The sequence below is a fragment of the Arvicanthis niloticus genome, chromosome 19, assembly GCF_011762505.2.
Source record: "Arvicanthis niloticus isolate mArvNil1 chromosome 19, mArvNil1.pat.X, whole genome shotgun sequence".
NCBI classification, from domain to species: Eukaryota; Metazoa; Chordata; class Mammalia; order Rodentia; family Muridae; genus Arvicanthis; species Arvicanthis niloticus.
In genome coordinates, this window is record NC_047676.1 from 49,724,644 (window position 1) to 49,743,789 (window position 19,146).

A 19,146-nucleotide genomic window follows, 5' to 3' on the forward strand; every position below is an offset into this window, starting at 1 on the left:
GTTGTGAATTTATATTGGGTCTTTATTATGTTGAAAAATAGAACTTCTATCTATAATTTGTGTGACTTTTTTTTTGAGGTTACAAAAAGATGTTAATTGTTATTGCATTTGAAAGATTTTTCCTTCCACATTCTACTGAGGCATAGATTCCTGAATAATGAATTATTAACAGATAAGGAAATTTTGTTTGGCTTTCTGTACCTATCACAGAAGGCAGTTATTTTAAATTTCTAAACCTTTCAGAGAGATGGGGGAGAAGAAAAAGTGAGCTCTTAAAATTTTTAAATGAGCTTATATTTTACAATTACAAAAAAAAATGAATCACATGAGGATAACTTTGCCCAACCCAAAATACAACATTCAATAAGCACTAAATAAGAAATAGTTTTAAAGTATTTCTTTTCAACACTTGGGAAAAAATCTTTAGAAACATGTTCCACCAAATTAGTACAGCAGTGCCCACAGGTAGTACATAGTAATTATATTTCATTGCCCTAGTTCCAAGATCACTTTTGTTCTGATATGAGTATGTAGATGTAGACATTCTTTATAATGGATGAATTAGAATCGTCATTTATCTTGTATTCACATATAACAGTTAACTCTGGCAAGTCAGTAACTGAGTGTTTACCTACACACACAAAAAGAAAAAAACAACTTTAAAGTAAAAACATTTTTTACTTTATGTAAATATTCATTTATTTACTAAGTGCAAGCTATATAAATCATTCTACATGTAGTCCATATGAATAGCCCATATAAAACATTTAGGTTGTAACATAGCAAAAGTGATTGTTATTACATTGTTTTCAGTAATAAATCTATTTTAAGGCTTTGATTTATTCATTCACCTTAGGTTGAAGTGAAGTTTCTAGTGGTTAAATGTTCTGCAGTATAGCCAGTAAATTTAAGCTGTATCTTAGTTACTCTTGTACTTTGAGGAGACACCATGACCAAGGCACCTTATAAACGAAAGTATTTAACTGGAGGTGTGACCATGGTAGGGAACTTGGAGGTATGGAAGTGGTCAGGACTCTTTAATAGTAGCTGAGAGCTTTACATCCTGGTTCTCAGACAGCAGGCAGATAGAGCAACACTGGACCTTCAATGAGCTTTTAAAACCTCAGAGCCCATCCCAGTGACATATCTCCTCCAAGAAGACCTTATCTTCGAATCCTTCTACTAACTGGGGACCAGACATTCAAACACATGATTTACCCCAGGGAGCCATTCTCATTTAAACCATCATAAGCTGTAAAGAAAATATTTTGTCTGTGTTGAGGAATAGATCAGTCAGTAAAGTGCTTGCTGCACAAGCATACAGACCTGAGTTCCATCCCCAGTACCTTTGTTTTTTTAAAAAAAAAAGCCTGGTACTGTGGTATAAGTCTCAACACTGGGGAGGTACAGACAGGTGGGTTGCTGGTGCTCACTGGCTAACAAACCTAGTGGTCCCAGAGGGAGAATTTGTCTAAATAAAACAAAGGAAACACAACACCCATGCCTATACCCAGAGTGGACACACAACTACACACAGAGTGGATACAACCACACCCACAGTGGACACACAACCATACCCACACCCAGAGTGGATACACACATATAACCACATCCACAGTGGACACACACCCACACTCATAATGGACACACAATCATACCCACACCCAGAGTGGATACACACATATAACCACATCCACAGTGGACACACACCCACACCTATACCCAGAGTGGAGTGCTATTTACTTTTTGCTATGGAATCATTTAACTTTATGGCCCAAACTTTTATCTTCTATCTTTTTTTTTTTTTTAATGTGGGTTTTTAAAAATTATTTCCTTTTTTTTCTTTTTTTAAATTGTTATTATTATTTAATTTTTTTTTACAGTCCAGGTGTTATCTCCCTCCCTGTCCACCCTCCTACAGGTCCTCATTCCATTTCTCCTCCCCTTCCCTCTACTCCTCTACCTCCCCAGTGCCCACTTCCTTCTCCAAGAGGAACCTCCCCCCAACCCCCGCCACCTTCAATCCCACCAGACCTCTCTACTTCCTGGGGCCTCATGTCTCTTAAGGTTTAGGTGTGTTTTCTCTCACTGAGGCCAGACTTAGGCAGTCCTCTGCTGTATATGTGTCCGGGGGCCTCATATCAGCTAATGTATGCTGCCTGCTTAGTGGCTCAGTGTTTGAAAAATCTCATGGGTCCAGGTTAGTTGAAACTGCTTGTCTTCCAATGAGGTTGCCCTTCTCCTCAGCTTCTTCCAGCCTTTCCTTAATTCAACCACAGTGGTGCCCGACTTCAGTCCATTGGTTAGGTGTAAGTATCTGTGTTTGTCTCAATCAGCTGCTTGTTGGGCCCCTCAGAGGACAGCCATGCTAGGCTCCTGTCTGTTAGCACACCATAGCATCAGTAAAAGTTCAGGCCCTGGAGCCTCCCCTTGAACTGGATTCCCATTTGGGCTGGTCACTGGATCTCCTTTCCCGCAGTCTCTTCTTCATTTTTGTCCCTGCAGTTCTTTTAGACAGGAACAGTTCTGGGTCAGAGTTTTTAACTGTGGGATGGCAACCTCATCCCTCTACTTGATGCCCTGTCTTTCCACTGGAGGTGGACTCTACAAGTTACAAGTTTCCTCTCCCCACTGTTGGGCATTCCATCTAAGGACTTCAAGCATGTGGCAAGTCCTACATCTTCCTCTTGAGGCTAGGGTCACAGGTGTCTGGCTCTGTTCCAAGCCCTCTCCTTTTCATCTTTAACTGATGCATGAATGAAGCTACTGTTTATTGTTGGTGAATAAAGTTGAGGAAGAGATGAGACTGTGAAAATGTTAGAACTTAATAAATTCTAGTCATTCTGATTCCTTATGCTCATCATTGTAACTGATGTAATTACAAATTTTATATACAGGAGCTAAGGTGATTTTTTGATAAGCCTGTAATAAATATTTAACCATAATGTGTTGCTTAGGGTTATTTATAAGTCCATTTTATTAAAGAGACAATAACATGTATTTTGGGGTAAACCAGTGTGGCTGGTTGTGAGAAATTTGAATTTTGTTAGTTGGACTTTTGATTACATGATATTTTGTATAAATGAAAGATTACTATGTATTCTAGTTTGCTTTCTATTACTTTGATAATCACTGTGACCAAAAGGGAATTTGCAGGTATAACCCATTATCAAAGACCAATGCAGGAATGTGGAGACAGGCGCTGAAGCAGAGGCTGTGGAGGATGACTGCTAGCTGACTGGCTCAGCCTTCCTTTCACTACATCCAGGACTACCTGCGCAACGGTGGCACTGCCCACAGTTGGTTTGGCCTTATCAGGCCAATCATTAATTAAGAAGACACCCACAGACATTCCAGTAGGCCAGTCTGGTGGAGGCAGTTCTTAATTGTGAGTTTGCCTCTTCCCAGATGAGACTCTAGTTTGTGTAAATTGATAAACACCAACCACCACATTATTATGTTAAGTAACTACGGTCTTTATTAAATCTTAAAGGTACTAAAATTTTATTTAGGGTTTATTGACTACCAAGATAGATATAGATATATTTTATATTCTGAGAAGTTTTTTTCTGTTTTAGCACACTAAATCTTGGATAAGAAGTTCTAAACTTTTATATGTAAGATATAGTGTTCTTTTAACTTTATATCAGTTAAATTTAATATTTGAAGTATATCTTAACATACCAGGTACCATTTGAGTTCTTTAGCTCTTATTCCCTATTTGAAAGGATTCAGAAAACATTGCTGGTACTTTATTATTAATAACTTAAGCAAGTCATATTTATTTATTTATTTATTTATTTATTTATTTATTTATTTAAAAACCAAAAGATTTTGGACATTTATGTCAAAATTGTTGGTCTTTTACATAGTTGTGTTTTTTTTCTGTGTTGCAGTTGGCCAAGTAGTGTGGTTTATGAGTAAAGTCCTTGGGAGTGTGGTTGGGGAGATGGCTTAGTTAGAGAACATGCTCGCCCTGCAAGTATGAGGATTGTCAGTTTGTACAGGACACGTTCAAACTACAAAGGAGACTCACAGAATTAAAAAATTTGGAGAGCAAAACCCTATACATGACAATTTAATTGAATCTCATAGTATGTTAAGACTTACAGGATCTGGGCTTTAGATTTCAGTTTACTTGGTAATTTTAGATAGGGCTTAAGGAAAAGAGCATTTCCACAGTGAAAGGCTACCAGGAGTAATGCTGTGATTGGATATCTTAAACTTTGCTTTAACTTTACTGTAGGACAGACTACAATAAGGATAAAGCTATCATTGGTTAAGATACAATAATCATGTCTTCACTGAAGTATGGGATGCTTGATACTTCTTAGTTTAGACTGCAGTCGTGCTTTGTCTGTGTTTGGAATTGATTGCAGATGTGTTTCTGTCTTGCTGTGTCATGGTTAAAGAGTGGCCTAGTCTCATAATGATGTCCTGTGAAGTAGTTTAGCAGAACACTAATTTCTCCTTTCTGAATGCCTGGCTAGTTTTACTATGACCAACAATCTGTTGATGGTTGAAACTATAAGAGAAGTAAGTTGTGACAAAATTGCAGTTATTTTACACTTATAAGAGCAAAATGAGCTGCCTTAGTATGTCATTGGCAGTGGGGCATCCCTTTAGCAGCTGGGAATGCTATACAAGACCTTTACTCATGTAAAGCCTTGGCTCTTCAGTGTGTCCCACGAGGGAATTTCATTCAGAACAACCTAGTATGAAGAGAAAAGTTAGAGTTTATTAAGAAGAGATTGGTAGCCTGGTGATTGTGGTGCGTGCCTTTAATCCCAGCACTTGGAAGGCAGAGGCATTCAGATCTCTTGAGTTTCAGGCCATCGACTTATGGAGAAACCCTGGGGGCAGGGTGGTTAAACCTAGATTCAAGCACACTGATTAATAGAAAGAGAAGTACTCAGAAAGGATGGAATATGCCCAAGTCAGTGACTTCTGAAGTTTTACTTCAAAAGGTTGCGGAGGGACCTTCCCCCACCCTTATTTTATTGAGAATTTGTGTATATATGTTCATGTGCATGTTTATGTGGAGGTCACATATATAGATATCTTCATTGTCTTTTCATCTTATTTTACTAAGACAGGGTCTTTTCTGTAGCCTTGGCTTCCCTGGACCTTATTATGTAGTCCAGTCTAGTCTAGAAATTTGCCTGCCTCTGCCTCCTGAGTTCTGGGAATAAAGGTGTGTGTCAGCACACTTGGCTGTCTGTTATTTTTTGAGACACCTCTCCAACTGAACTGATGTGGCTAGCCTGGCGAGCCAACAAACCCTCCGGGGTCTTCTTAACTCCTGCTCCCAGCAGACGATTACAGGTGTGCACACAGGGTTGTTGTTTGTTTGTTTTACTGTTGATTTGGGAGATCTGAACTCGGGTCTTTGTGCTTATGTGGCAAATGAACCATCTTCCCATTCTCCCCTCCTTTTTGATATGTGAGATCCCAGGGTGGTTTCTGAAGCGCCTTAGATAGAGTAATCTGATCAGGCAAAACTATGGGCCAAAAAGGTTGCACAAGGGTGTTAAGACATGTCTTCTAAGCAGGGCATGGTCCCTCATGCTTGTAGTCTCAGCACTTTGAAAGCTGAGACATGAGGACTGCATAGTTTCTAAGCCAGTCAGGACTTAACAGTGAGTCTTGGACAGCTTAAATTGCAGAGTGAGACCATTCCTTAATAAAATTAAATCAAAATACACACAGAGAAAGGACACATCTTTTACTATAGTGAAGTTCCTTGTGAGATTCCAATTTTTTTTTTTTTCGGTTTATAGGTGTAAAAAGGCAAAGATGATAGTTGGTTATATATTTTTAAGCTGTAAGCATGATTTATCATTTTTTAGTATTCTTATTTGAAATATCTTTATAAAAGAAATTTTGACTATGTTGATATCTGATACAGCAAATCTTAATTGTGTTAGAATTTTTGACCTACAACTGGTTAAAATCTTGTCTATAGGAACGACAGACTCCAGAAAAGCACAACTTATCATTGTCTGAATGTACTAATTGAAGAAGAGATATTTGGCATTTTGAGAAATTGTGGCTTTTCCCCTTTATCCCCTAAATTTTCTCCATTTTTCTTTTCCTCAGACAAGATAACATATGTACTGTAAGGGTAAGCCTCTTTGGGAATACTATTAGAGAAAGTAAGGAAGTTTATCACGTAGGTGTGTGAAATAAGTGCAGCAGAAGGAGAAAATAGCTAGTGTATTAACTTGTGTAAGATTCTAGCATAGCATATGTGATGAACACACAGGATGTGTTCAGAGTAATGAGCTAAATGAAATTATATTAGGAATAAAGAAAGAAGCTGTGATTTGGAGAAGCAGTAAATGTAGTGCCTCGTCAGCATTTGTATGCACATTGATTTTAGGCTTATCTATGCATATGAAGAGTCTGAATACATGGGTGGAAAACAACCAATTCAAATGCAGTTTTAGTTTTTGGAGATAACAGTGGTACAGAAAGCTGTGGGCAAACTATGGGCATATATTCTTGAAGGTAGAAATCAATATTTCAATGATGTCTTTTAAGTGGGGCATGGTCCCTCACGCCTGTAATCTCAGCATTTGGGAAGCTGAGACATGAGGACTGCATGGTTTCTAAGCCAGTCTGGACTTAACAGTGAGTCCAGGACAGCTTAAAATACAGAGGGAGACCATTCCTTAAGAACAACTAAATAAACTCACAGACTAGCATGTGAATGTAAGAAGAAGTATAAATGATATTGTTGATTTGATCATGCAGCTAGAAAGGCAGGAGTGATATTAGCTAAGATGGAGGGATTTTCTAGGTAGGCACTGCAGTTTCAAGGGGCGACTCAGAAATGGCTTTTGATTAGTTTACTAAGTAACAGGTTTCCTTATATCATTTTCATAAATCCTTTTGTTTTGGTTGATTCCCCCACCTTAAGATGCCCTTCCGTCTCTTTGCCCATCCTTCTCCCCATCTACATTCTCCTGTCCACAGTATTCCCCTTCCACATTGATTACCTTTTGTTCTTTTGCCTTGTCCCCTTCCTAGGCAAGGGCCCTATTCCTTGCCCTATTCCCATATTTACTTTCACTTAGATATACGTGTTTAACAATTAGAAGCTAGGATTTACCAGGTTGTAGCAGCTCATAGAATATGCAGCGTAGTATGCTGAAGAGGAGGAAAAAGGAGGCTCATGAATTAGGCTGGCCTAGGCTGGAGAGAAGGATCATTCTGGACCAGTTTCACAACTACCTTTAACTGTAATCCCAGGGAACCTCTGGGCTCTAGACACTAGGCAAGTGTGTGGTATACAGATACACAATCAGGGGAAAGAAAAATGCATACACACAAAATAAAGAGGACACTTAAAAGGAAGTTGATAGTTGATTATGAGAGAGAACAGATAGTACTTGTCCTCCCAAGTCTGGGTTACATCACTTAATGCTTTCTAGTTCTTCCCATTTCCTGCAGATTCTATAACTTCATTTTGTTTTGTGGCTGAATAAAATACCTTTGTGTATGTATCCCACATTGTTATCCATTTGCTGATGGGCATCTGGGCTGATTTTGTTTTGTTACTATTGTTAAAAGATCAGTGATAAATAAAGAGCCCTGTGGATGTGTGTCCCAGATGTATAGTAGAGTCACATGGTAATCTTGTTTTCAGTGTTTTAAGAAGCTTCTACACTAATTACTATAGTGATTATATCAGTGAATACATGTATTATTCCTTTCCCCTATACTCTCACCCATATTTATTTTCTTGATGGTAGTCATTCTGACTAGGGTGTGATAGATCTCAAAGTAGTTGTAACATATGTATCTTTGATGGGCATCCATATTTTCTTTTAGAATTGTCTGTTAAGTTCATTGTCCTACTTATTGATTGCAGGTTTATGGGTTATGTGTGTATGTGTTTCATTTTTGCAATTTTTTATATATTCTACTTACTAACTCCTTGTCTGAAGTATAGCCAAAGAAGATTTTCATTTTCTAGGCTGTCTTAGGAACTAAGACTTTTTATTCGCTTGCTTGCTTTTTGGTTTGAGATACTGGTTTTTCATCAGTTATTTTTAAGTATGGAATTAAGTCATAAAAACAGTTCTAGATGTATGCATTTGAGAATTGTGACCATATAGATACTAAAGTAATGACTAAGATTAGGCACAGTCACTAAGGTCATAAGCATGGGGGATAAGCCCAAAGAATGAGGCCTGCTTATACCTTACAACCTTAGGAGATCTGAAAGACTAGGAAAACAGAGAAAAGATGATGAGAATAAACTCTAGTGAAGTATGGTAGAATCATTTTCTTTTCTACGTACGTATGTGTGTGTGTGTTGGGGGGGGGGGGGGCTGGGGGAGGCTGACTGCCTGTATTTGTACACGTGTGCTTGTGTGGAGGCCGTAGGTTGAAGTCAAATAGTGTTCTCAGTTGCTGTCTACTTATTTCTTTGAGATAAGGTGTTTAACTGAGCCTGGAACTGACTGATTTGGCTAAAATAGGTAGTTAGGAAGCCCTTAGCTTCTTTCTGTCTCTACCTCCCCAGAGCTGAGATTACAGGCATGTAGTTCCACGCCCATCTTTTTTACATGAGTGCTGGAGATCAAAATTCAGGCCCTCATTCCTAATCTGTAAGCACTTTATTGACTGAGCCATCTCCCCAGACCACTCACTACATTTTAACTGTTGTTAAAGTCCAGGTATTTGTAGTTCATAACATGTCTTCCACTTTGTATTTGGTATATTTTTGCTGAATAATAAAATAAAGATATGTTTGAATTTGAGGTATCTGAACAAAACCTAGTATTTAAAAACTGTTATGTGAAGTTTAAAAGGGGGAAGGAATAATGGAGTTTTGAAAACTAAAAATAGCTCCTACTTTGTGTGTTTTTATAGAATTTAGCATAGTTTAGTTTTATTCCAGTACTTACATAGAACGTTTTTATCATCCTCTAGAGAATTCTGTACCCTTGTCTAGTTGCTCCTAGGCTCTGGTGTAACTTTCTTCTGTGGAGATGTGGGCAATCCTCCCCCCACCCCCACATCAGTTAGAGCATCAAGGACAGATCAAAGAAATTATTCCAAGGTCTAGTGTTCTGAGGCAGTGCATTTATTTATTGGGGCTGCTTATGGAAGTATGGCTACCAGGGCAGCTGCATCATCAAGAAGCTGGTGACAGCTCATGAAAGGCTCATCACTTGTCCTCCGCCCAGTGTGTAGAGAAGCTGCACTGGAGCCTCCTCTTCCCTGGTGATTGTTTACCATTCTTACACAATCTTGGAGGAATGTGAGACTCCTCCAAAGTTTGCTGAGCCTTTTAAGTCCACGAGCTTCAATTGAAAGTTTCAACTTGGAGGGAATAGCCACACAACACCAGGCAACTGCATATTTGCTCTGTTTCTGCAGATAACAAAAAAAAATGTTTATTGTGGATTTTTCAAATAAATAAAACCATACACTATATGGCGTTTTGTCTGGCTACCTCCTCTTAGCATACTATTTCCAGGACTCATTCATGGTGTACCATATATTGATATGTACTATATTCTGAATATACTCTATTCTGTTTATTATGCTTACATATTCAGTTGTTATTGGTGGACATCTGGGCTATTATAAGTAACATGAGCGTTCAAGTACAACATTTTATTTCATATGTTTTACGTGCTCTTAGATACATACCTAGTAGTAAAGAGTTGCTGGGTCATTTGTAATTCTGTATGTAACATTTTGAGGAACCATCAGATTATTTTTCACAGTGCCTGTGTGCTTGTACCAGCAATATATATTCTCAACATCCATACTGGAATTTGTTACTTTCATGTGCTATGTTTAGTCAGATCTCCTAAGACAGATTTCTCCAGTCTTCCCCTTCTTGATAATTAACTTTTACCATCCTGGCTATTTCTTTAACAGTTCTTTTAATATGAGTTTATTTGATGCTCCTGTCATTTAAACTCAAGTTGTATGCTGTTGTCCTATGAAGAGGCTAACTGATAACTAACTCCTCGTAACTCTAAAGCAGCACTTTTCAACCTGTGGCTTGCAATCCCATAGGTGTTACTTATCAGGTAGCCTGCATATTAGATTGTTTGTGTTGCAGTTCATTATAGTAGCAAGTTTACAGCTGTGAAGTAGTAATGAAATGACTTTATGATTGGGGTCACCACAACACGAGGAAGGGTCGCCGCATTAGGAAGCCTGAGAACCATTGCCCTACAGCATTCCATTTAGGTGGTACTCATCAGATTCAGTTACTCTTTGTTCTTTCAGAAGTAGCTAGTAGGAGGAATCTCTCTGAGATATACTTTTTCATCTACTAATCTTTGGCATCTGTAGGTGACTTTTCTTCTTTAATGCTTCTGGGGATTAATAAGCTTGCATGTGTTAAGTACACATCCTGCCACACCCACTTGATTGATGAGGTTTGACCAAAGTAATTTCTAGATGCAGATTTGTATCATTCATTTTATCATGTGGAACTCTGCTTAGTGTTACAGCAAGTTTTTTTTTAATGTAGAATCTTTTTATAATGAAATTGATATGATCTTAAATAACTCTATAGTGACAACCTTATTGGATAATGATATTGTGTTAATGATTGAAAATACATAAAATTCATTTGGGGGATGCTTTTCTAAAGTTTTCTAATTAGTGTTCATTTAGAGTAGAGTGACCTAGTACTTAAAATTAGTCTGTGGTCTTCCAGTTCACAGATTGTTTGTTTCTGTATTTTTAGTGTGATAAGCTAAGGAAATGATTATGTGCTTAGAATCATTTATCAAAATTTGATAATAATTTAAAGGTCTATGTCAAATACCCAGATGTATAGCAGAGTTGGAATTAAAAAGAAATTCTTTACCTTACTTGGTCTGAAGAACATTCAAGAAAAAAAAAAAGCGTTTTTCTTTTTACCTAAGGAAAAAAAAACAGAATATTAGATGTTCTGCTTTTTGTGTCTTTATCATTCACCAGTTCATTAAAAAAGGTAATAATTTCCAGAAGTGCTAAGAAAGGGAAGGAAAACTTATTAAAATAGCGTTATAAAGAGGCAAGTGATAGGAAGTTAAAAGGGAGACAGATTGTTGTGGAAGTAGCTTGATTCACATTGGTGTGTCAGTTTTTTGAGTTCTTCCTTAGTTGATAGTTTCTGACTCTCCACAATGACTATTATTATTATGGCCTTTGCAATACACCTGTTTTCCAAGACTGATGTATCTCTAATATATTCTATTAATTTGATTGTTTTCTAGGAATACAAGAATTTCCAGAAAATATTAAAAATTGTAAAGTTTTGACAGTTGTGGAGGCCAGTGTAAACCCTATTTCTAAGTAAGTCTTTTAGCTGAATTATAAGCTACCTTTTTACTTTAACAGTTATAGAGCAATAACAATTTTGTAGTAGAATATAGAATATTTCTTTAGCTACTTTAAGAAAAAATTATATCGGTCTTAAAGTTATACAGAGATTCAGGTTTGTTTTCTGTATGTATGTATGTATGTGTGAATGAATGTATATGAATGAGTGTTAAGTCTGCATGTATGTCTGTGTACCACATGTGTGTACTCTCTTACACACACTGTGCATGCGTGTGTGTGTGTGTGTGTGTATGTTAGTGCATGAGAAAAGGATGGGTGTTACTTGCCTGTATGTCTCTGTACCATGTTTGTGCATGGTATCTGAAGAGTCTAGAAGATGGCTTTGCATCCCTGGAACTGAAGCAGTAGACACTCGTGAGCCACCTGTGGATTCTGGAACTCAAACCTAGATTTTCTGGAAGAGCAGCCCTCTTATACCCCAAGCCATCTCTTCAACCCCATAGAGATTCCGTTTTAGATACCTCCTAATAGTCTTTCTGACTCATATACTTCAGATATAAATTTGAGATCTAAAGAGAGAATGTGAGTGCTCTAGATCTCAGAGTCAATGTAAAAAATGAGACTAAAGTTTCAACATACTATGAGATGGGGTACTTTCAAAACAAAGAAAACTGGAGAAAAAGGCAGATAATTGGTTACAACATATACCGGAGGGTATGTGTTCTTTTATAATAGTAATGTCTGTAAACAAAGATTTACTTGCACAAAAGCTGTTAAATGTTACACAATTGAATGTTAATGCTGCAGTCAATAGAATGAAGCACAGCTTGGTCCAACCATGTTGAAAGAATATCCAGAACACTTACTCCATGAGAAGTTTTACCAAAACTTTACTTTGGTTGGTTTACTTGGTTTTGAAGATGGTGGAATGTTGTGAAGTAAAGGAAAAATAAACAAGTCAGAGTCTGACATATCTTACTGCATGGGAATTGTATGCCCGTTACAATCCAGGACAAATTTCTAAAGATGAAATAGATACACATTTGGATTCTTTTTTCCTAGCATCAAGTTTGACATCTGTAACTTGCTTTATGAGCACATGTGAATAGAAGTTTAAAATAAGAACAGGTTCTTACCTGGCCTTAATCTGTCATTTACTTGTTCAGTTTCTCCTTTGCTCATTATGAAGCTCTACAGCCTTAATCAGTTATAGACCCAAAAGTTGAAACTGAAAATAATATAAACCCAGTGATTTTTTTAACTGATTTTTTTTTAGAGATTTTGCTTTTCACAGTGGGCATGTGAGTTTGTGTGTGTGGTGTGATGTGGTGGTGGTGGTGGTGGTGGTGGTGGTATGTGTACAGATGTTACTGGTGTCTAAGTTTAAAGTTTAACATCTTACAGGATCAGTTTTCACAACAAAGAACCATTTGTCTTACTACATTATTAAGTGTTTAGAAATTCCTTATATAATCCTTTTAGTGTATGTATGTTGGATGAGATATAGTAAAAGGTATGTGCTCTTTCATACTTATGTCCTACATGTAATTTTGTGGTTGTGGCTCATTTTAAATGTAATATTTTGTACAGATTTATGATAATAAGACATTTTATCTTCCTTTTTACAAAGACAGGCTGTTACCATTTTTACAACAAGTAAGTTATTAGAAAAAGACAGCTTAATTTAAAGATAACTAATAGTAAATATATAACTATTATTTGTTGAGAAGCTATCTTTTTATACAAACTCAAGAGATTTTTGGCAAGAGACTGACTGACATCTTAAACATGTACTTAATTTAATTCTTTTATATTTTATATAGGCTCCCTGATGGGTTTTCTCAGCTGCTAAACCTAACCCAGTTATATCTGAATGATGCTTTCCTTGAATTCTTACCAGCTAATTTTGGCAGGTAAATTATAGATTATTTTAAAGACATTTATGTTGTTAGCTTCTGTAATGTTCACACAACTTTAAAATAGTAACACTTATTAATTATAGCCCATAGGAATTCTTTAGTTCCTTTGAATTATTTCCACTCGGATTTGCAACTTCAAATAAACAGTAAATGCCAGTTAAATAAAACACTTTTTAAGCTGGCAAGATCAGATAGTTCAATGTGAGCAGTGCATCTATATTTGAGACACTGACTGCTGTGTTAGCATTTACAAAATTTTGAAGTGACTTAACAATTAGCTGTTTTCCTTTTGAGAATTAAAGTTCTTAAGAAAGGGGTTCTCTTTCTGAGGTCTCTTTTGTCTCTCAGTGCCCACCTTCAAGTGTCAGAGTAATTTATCTTTATGATCCTTAGTGTCCCCTTAATTTATTTCTTTTTAGACATTTGCATTATTATCCTATAATACTAGAGTGGTAAGCAGTTTTGTAGGTATTTTTTAGTAAAAGGTATACAGTTTTTTTTCCTAGAATTGAAAATTAGGAGTAAACACTCCGTCCCTTTGAAAATGTATTAAAGTGGTCTGCCTGGGGCCAGTGGGAAGTCTCTGCCAGTAAAAGCCTTGCATCCTGAACTTGAAACCTGAAAAGGGTGGAAAGAAATGGACTGCATAAAGGTGTCCTTTGACCTCTACATTTGTGCTGTGGCACATGAACACCCACACAGACACGTAATGCACATACAATGATTTTAAAAATGTTTTTAAAATTGTGCTTAACAGTTGTGGTGGTGCACACCTTTAATCCGATCGCTTCACAGGCAGAGGTAGGTGGGGGTTCTCCATGAGTTTGAGGCCAGCCTAATCTACAAATCAAGTTCTAGGACTGATTTAACAGTCCAGTGCTGTTACACAGAGAAACCCTGTCTGGAGAAAAAAAAATTTTTTTTTTTTTGCTCAGTTTTTTCTCTCTCACTTTAATTTTGAGGAACACAGTGTTACTTGTTGTTGTTTGGTTGGTTTGGTTTTGTTTTGATCAAGATCTTACTATGTCCCTACTGGTGTGGGACTTTCTATGTAAATCAGGCTGGCTTTGAACTCACAGATCCATCCACCTGTTTCTGCCTCCAGGGTGTTGAGATTAAAGGATGCCTAGCTCTATTAAAATTCTTTTTTACTTCTCTTTCTCATTCAATTTTTCTTTATATGTATTAATTACACAGTTGATGCTGCTACTTTACTTTAAAATGTGGCACTTGTTAATGCAATTCCTTGTATTTGATTCTTTTGTCTTGATGTGTTCTTTATTTTACAGATTAACTAAACTCCAGATACTAGAACTTAGAGAAAACCAGTTGAAAATGTTGCCTAAGTAAGTCAGTATGTTGCTCTTTCAAATCCAGTTTAGAGTTTTTCATTCTTAAGCCCTGACGTAGTTTATTTAAAATACAAGACTATGTTATTTTGAAAGACATGTTTTTATATAATTATTTCTATTAAATATAAAAATGTATGGGCCTTTTGGTGTGAAGTATGGTAGCATAACACTGATTTCATACCTCTGTGAACCACAGTCTTATATGTGACACAGAAAATCTTATATTAAGAAAATCTCAGACAGAATTTGTGCTAGAGCTCATATAGGTTATTCAGAGTGATTCACGAAATGCTCATGTGAAGTTTTGTAATTACATGCCTTTTTAGGGTTCTGTTGCTGTGAAGAGACATCATGCTAAGGCAACTCTTATACATAAAACATTAATTGGGGCTGGCTTACAGTTTTTGAGGTTCAGTCCATTATCCTCATGGTGGGAAGCATGGTAGTATCTAATGTTGCTGAAGGAGCCGATAATTTTGCTCCAAAGGCAGCCGTGAGGAGGCTCTTGTTCCACACTTGCAGAGCCTGAGCATAGCCCTCAAAGCCCACCCTCACAGTGACACACTTCCTCCAACAAGGCCATATCTCCTCATAGTGCCACCAGCTTTAGGCCAAGCATTCAAACACACGAGTCTGGGGACTAAACATATTTAAAACACCACAACACAGAACTTTTTGTATGGCTTATAGCCTTGTAAAACTAGAAATGAGTGATTGATTCTCTAATACAAGCTAACATCAAGAACAGAAGGTCCAGTGACAGACCTAAAGTGGGACCCAGCTCAAGGAGAGGTCTCAAGGTATGACATTACTGAGACTGTGGAGCACTCTAAAAAAGGGACCTATTATGACTGCTTTCCGGAAGACCCAACAAGCATCTGAAAGAGTCAGATGCAGATATTTGCACCCAACCAGTGGACATAAGCTGCTAATCCCTGTGGTTAAATTAGGGAAAGGCTGAAAGAAGCTGAGGAGGATGGCAACCCTGTAGGAGGACCAGGAGTCTCAATTAATCTGGACCCCCAAGATCTCTCAAACACTGGACCACCAAAAAGGCACCATACACCAACTAATATGAGGCCCCCAGCACATATACAGCAGAGGACTGCTGGGTCTGTGTTCAATCACAAATGATGTACCTAACCCTCAAGAGACTGGAGTCCCCAGGGAGTTTAGAGGTCTGGTGGGGTAGGGGGTTAGGGAGTGGGGGGTGGGGTAGGGAGAGCTTCATGGAGACAGGGGTGGGTTGGAGGATGTGGAACAGTTGGAGGGTGGATGGGGGTTGGGGGAGGATAAAATCTGGAGTGTGAATAAATAAATTGGGAAAAAAAGAAATAGTAATATTAAAGCATTTAAAAGACAGAACTTCTAATTCAAAATAGGCTGTAATCTTTGGCCATTTACTTAACAAAAGAATTTTGAATGCATCACTATAAAGTTTAGTGATTTACCATACACATTTACAAATAAAATTTTAGGAGAACATATCCACAGTTGTTTTCTCTGGCTGCTCTTGCTTTATAATAGATATTAAATAATTTTAATGTATCTTTTTTCTATTAGACTCTTCTCTGATTAACATGTACACGTCGTGTATGTATGTCTCCTACATGATTATATGTCTTTGAGAACAGAGACCATATTTGATTTTAGTTACAAGTGACTTTGTTAGGCCTAGTGATTTGCTTTATTATATGAATGAAGTTTGTAGTCATGCTGATAAATATAAATTAGAAAATTATATTATGGACTAGAGAGATGGCTCAGCAGTTAAGAGCACTTCCAGAGGTCCTGAGTTCAGTTCCCAGCAACCATATGGTGGCTCACAACCACCTGTAATGGAGATCTAATGCCCTTTTCTGGTGTGTCTGAAGACAGTGTACTCACGTACATAAGGGGAGAGAGAGAGGGAGGGAGGGAAGGAGAGAGAGAAAGAGAGAAGAAATTATGATTATTATGCAGCTTTTTTTAAAAAAATGTATTTACAAATTTATTTCTATAACCATCTCAGAAGGGTTAAAATTTACTGAATTGCCTATGGTATCAGAAGGTCTATAGGCTACAGCTTGCATCTTCTACGTCTCTATGGGGACATATGTTGTAACTTGGTCCCTAACCTGTAGTATACTCAGAAGTGGTGGAGCCCGTAGAAAAAGGGTCCAGTGTTAGAAAGTTAGACCAGGGGGAGGTAAAGAAGGGGCCATAGTAACTCCGACCACTTGACTCCTGCTTTTTTCTTTCCTTCCAAAATGTCATAGTAATCACTTTTTTCTACTCACCAGAGTGTGCTGTTCTCTACAAGGCCAAGAGCCAGGGATCAGCCAATTACAAGAAACATACGACATTATGAGCTACAATAAACCTTTCCTTAGAACTACTAGGCTTCCTAGACAAAGATAGACATGAGTAAGGGAAATAGAACCTATAGTTCCAGAGGTTAGGCACTCTCTCTTTTTTTTTTTAATTTATTTATTTTATATGAGTACACCGTCGCTGTCTTTAGACACACCAGAAGAGAGCATCAGATCCCATTGCAGATGGTTGTGAGCCACCATGTGGTTGCTGGGAATTGAACTCAGGACCTCTGGAAGAGCAACCAGTGCTCTTGATCACTAAGCCGTCTCTCCAACCTGAGGTTAGGCACTCTTATGTAATCTCTAACAAAGTCACTGTTATGTAAAAGTCACTTTTATCAAGTTGTGAAATGAATTAAAGAGGTTGTGATTGAGTGTCATGTTTAAAATATACAGATTGGAGAAAAGCGCTTCTATTCAGTTTGGGCCTATGACATAATTCCATTACATTTGCTATGTGTGTCATTACATTCTTTTCTTGAAAGCTGGAAAATGTATTATCAGAGTTTACTGTTCATTCTTACGTATTTCTTAAAACGTTAAGGTCCCTTTGTTTTTTAAGGTTTTATTTCCAATACAGTAATATTTGAATGTGTAATACTGATGGAAGCTCAATGAACTTGTCAGATTATTTTATCTTACGCTGCTGCAAAGTCTTAGTGTGTAAAAAAACATGGTCTTTCTTATCTGGAAGGTGATAGTGCCTCAGTGTATATAAAGAGATGTTTTTCTAATTAAGCAATTCAAGACATCAGTACACATTTGAATACGTTTGCAGTTAATTTTGTTTAAAACACGTTTTGTAGAAGAAATAAAATTATGACATAATTTCCTTCATTTCAGAATCTGCATTTTTCTAATTTATTTTTAATTTGTTTTTAGATTTATCTGTTTTATTTAATGTATATGAATGTTTTGCCTGAATGTGCCTGGTGCCTGCAGAGGTCAGAAAATGACAGCAGATTCCTTGAAACTGGAGTTAGGTATGATTGTGAGCCACCTTGTAGGTGCTGGGAACTGACTGTAGAGTCTTTAAACCAACTCCCCTGATGTTGTTTTAATTTTATTTTTTTTTACAAAGAAGTATTGACATCTTGGGGCAATGTTGAACATGATATATTATTGCTTTAACTTAAAATTTTTTCTTATTAGATGTACCTATTTCATGTATGTTTGTGCCTGCATGTATGTATGTGCAACATATGTATGTTTTGTGCTTGTGGAGCTCAGAAGAGGGCCTTGGCCTTGGATACCCTGGAAGTACAGTTGTGAATGGTTGTGCACTACCATGTGGGTGCTGAGAATTGAGCCACAAGTCCTCTGGGGGAAGAACAAGTACTTGGAAGGACTGCACCGTCTCTACAACCCCTGTTGCTTTAATTTAAATTTAGTATCTAATTCTGCTTGTATTCTTAACAAAAAGAAAAAAAAAAAAAAAAACTCTGAAAGGTTTCTACATTATATGGGTATGTTCTAATCCATGAGATTTGAAAGTTTCTGTGTAATTGATATTTTTGTGCAGTTAATTCTTTGTTACTTTGTCAATAGAACCATGAATAGACTGACCCAGCTGGAAAGACTGGATTTGGGAAGTAATGAATTCACAGAAGTGGTAAGTCTTCCGTGTTTCACAGGCCATGAGTCTGGCATTTGATCAGGAATACAGTGTGTAAGTGGAAGCATTTCTGTTAAAATTAGGTGAAACTGCACAGCTTTTTAACAAATCTTAACCTGAACTGTCCTGTCCAGTAAAAAATTTAACCAAAGGATAATTTGACAAATGGTTAGACAAAATAGGAAATTGATGAGAAGTCTATGGAAGAGATAACAAAAATATTTTAGTATAAGTAGAAAATCTGACAGCTTAAAATCGGGTAAAGGAAGCATGAAATATAGCTTATGTGACGTAGCTCCAAGTTTTAATTACTAGTTAAAAGGAAGATTATTGAGGGAAAAACCTATTATTTTTGAGTTTTCATTGAGATCTGTTGAGTTTGTTCCTATATTCAAAGTGAACTATATTGGTGAGTCTGTAAGGAATGGTTTAATTATTCAGTTTTTATATTTAAGTAAGTTTTTAAAAATAGCTCAGAAAATAAGCCAGATACCTTTTTTTTTTTAAAAAAAAGAGAGATATTCAATAACTGAAAATCATATTTAAAATTTGTATTTACAATTTAGTTGTTCAAAATTATGGCAGCTTTCAAATAATAG

General features: G+C 36.9%; 1 protein-coding gene across 7 annotated transcripts in view; it reads left to right on the forward strand.

The window, feature by feature from the left end:
• Erbin (erbb2 interacting protein) overlaps positions 1–19,146 on the forward strand; it is a 96,421-nt gene that overhangs the window by 35,633 nt on the left and 41,642 nt on the right. For all 7 annotated transcript variants that reach the window (XM_034523635.3, XM_076916248.1, XM_076916245.1 and 4 more), the window contains 4 exons: positions 11,241–11,319; positions 13,131–13,220; positions 14,516–14,572; positions 18,481–18,544. In XM_034523635.3, the coding sequence (XP_034379526.1) occupies positions 11,241–11,319; positions 13,131–13,220; positions 14,516–14,572; positions 18,481–18,544 (290 nt within the window). The remainder of the gene's footprint in view (positions 1–11,240; positions 11,320–13,130; positions 13,221–14,515; positions 14,573–18,480; positions 18,545–19,146) is intronic.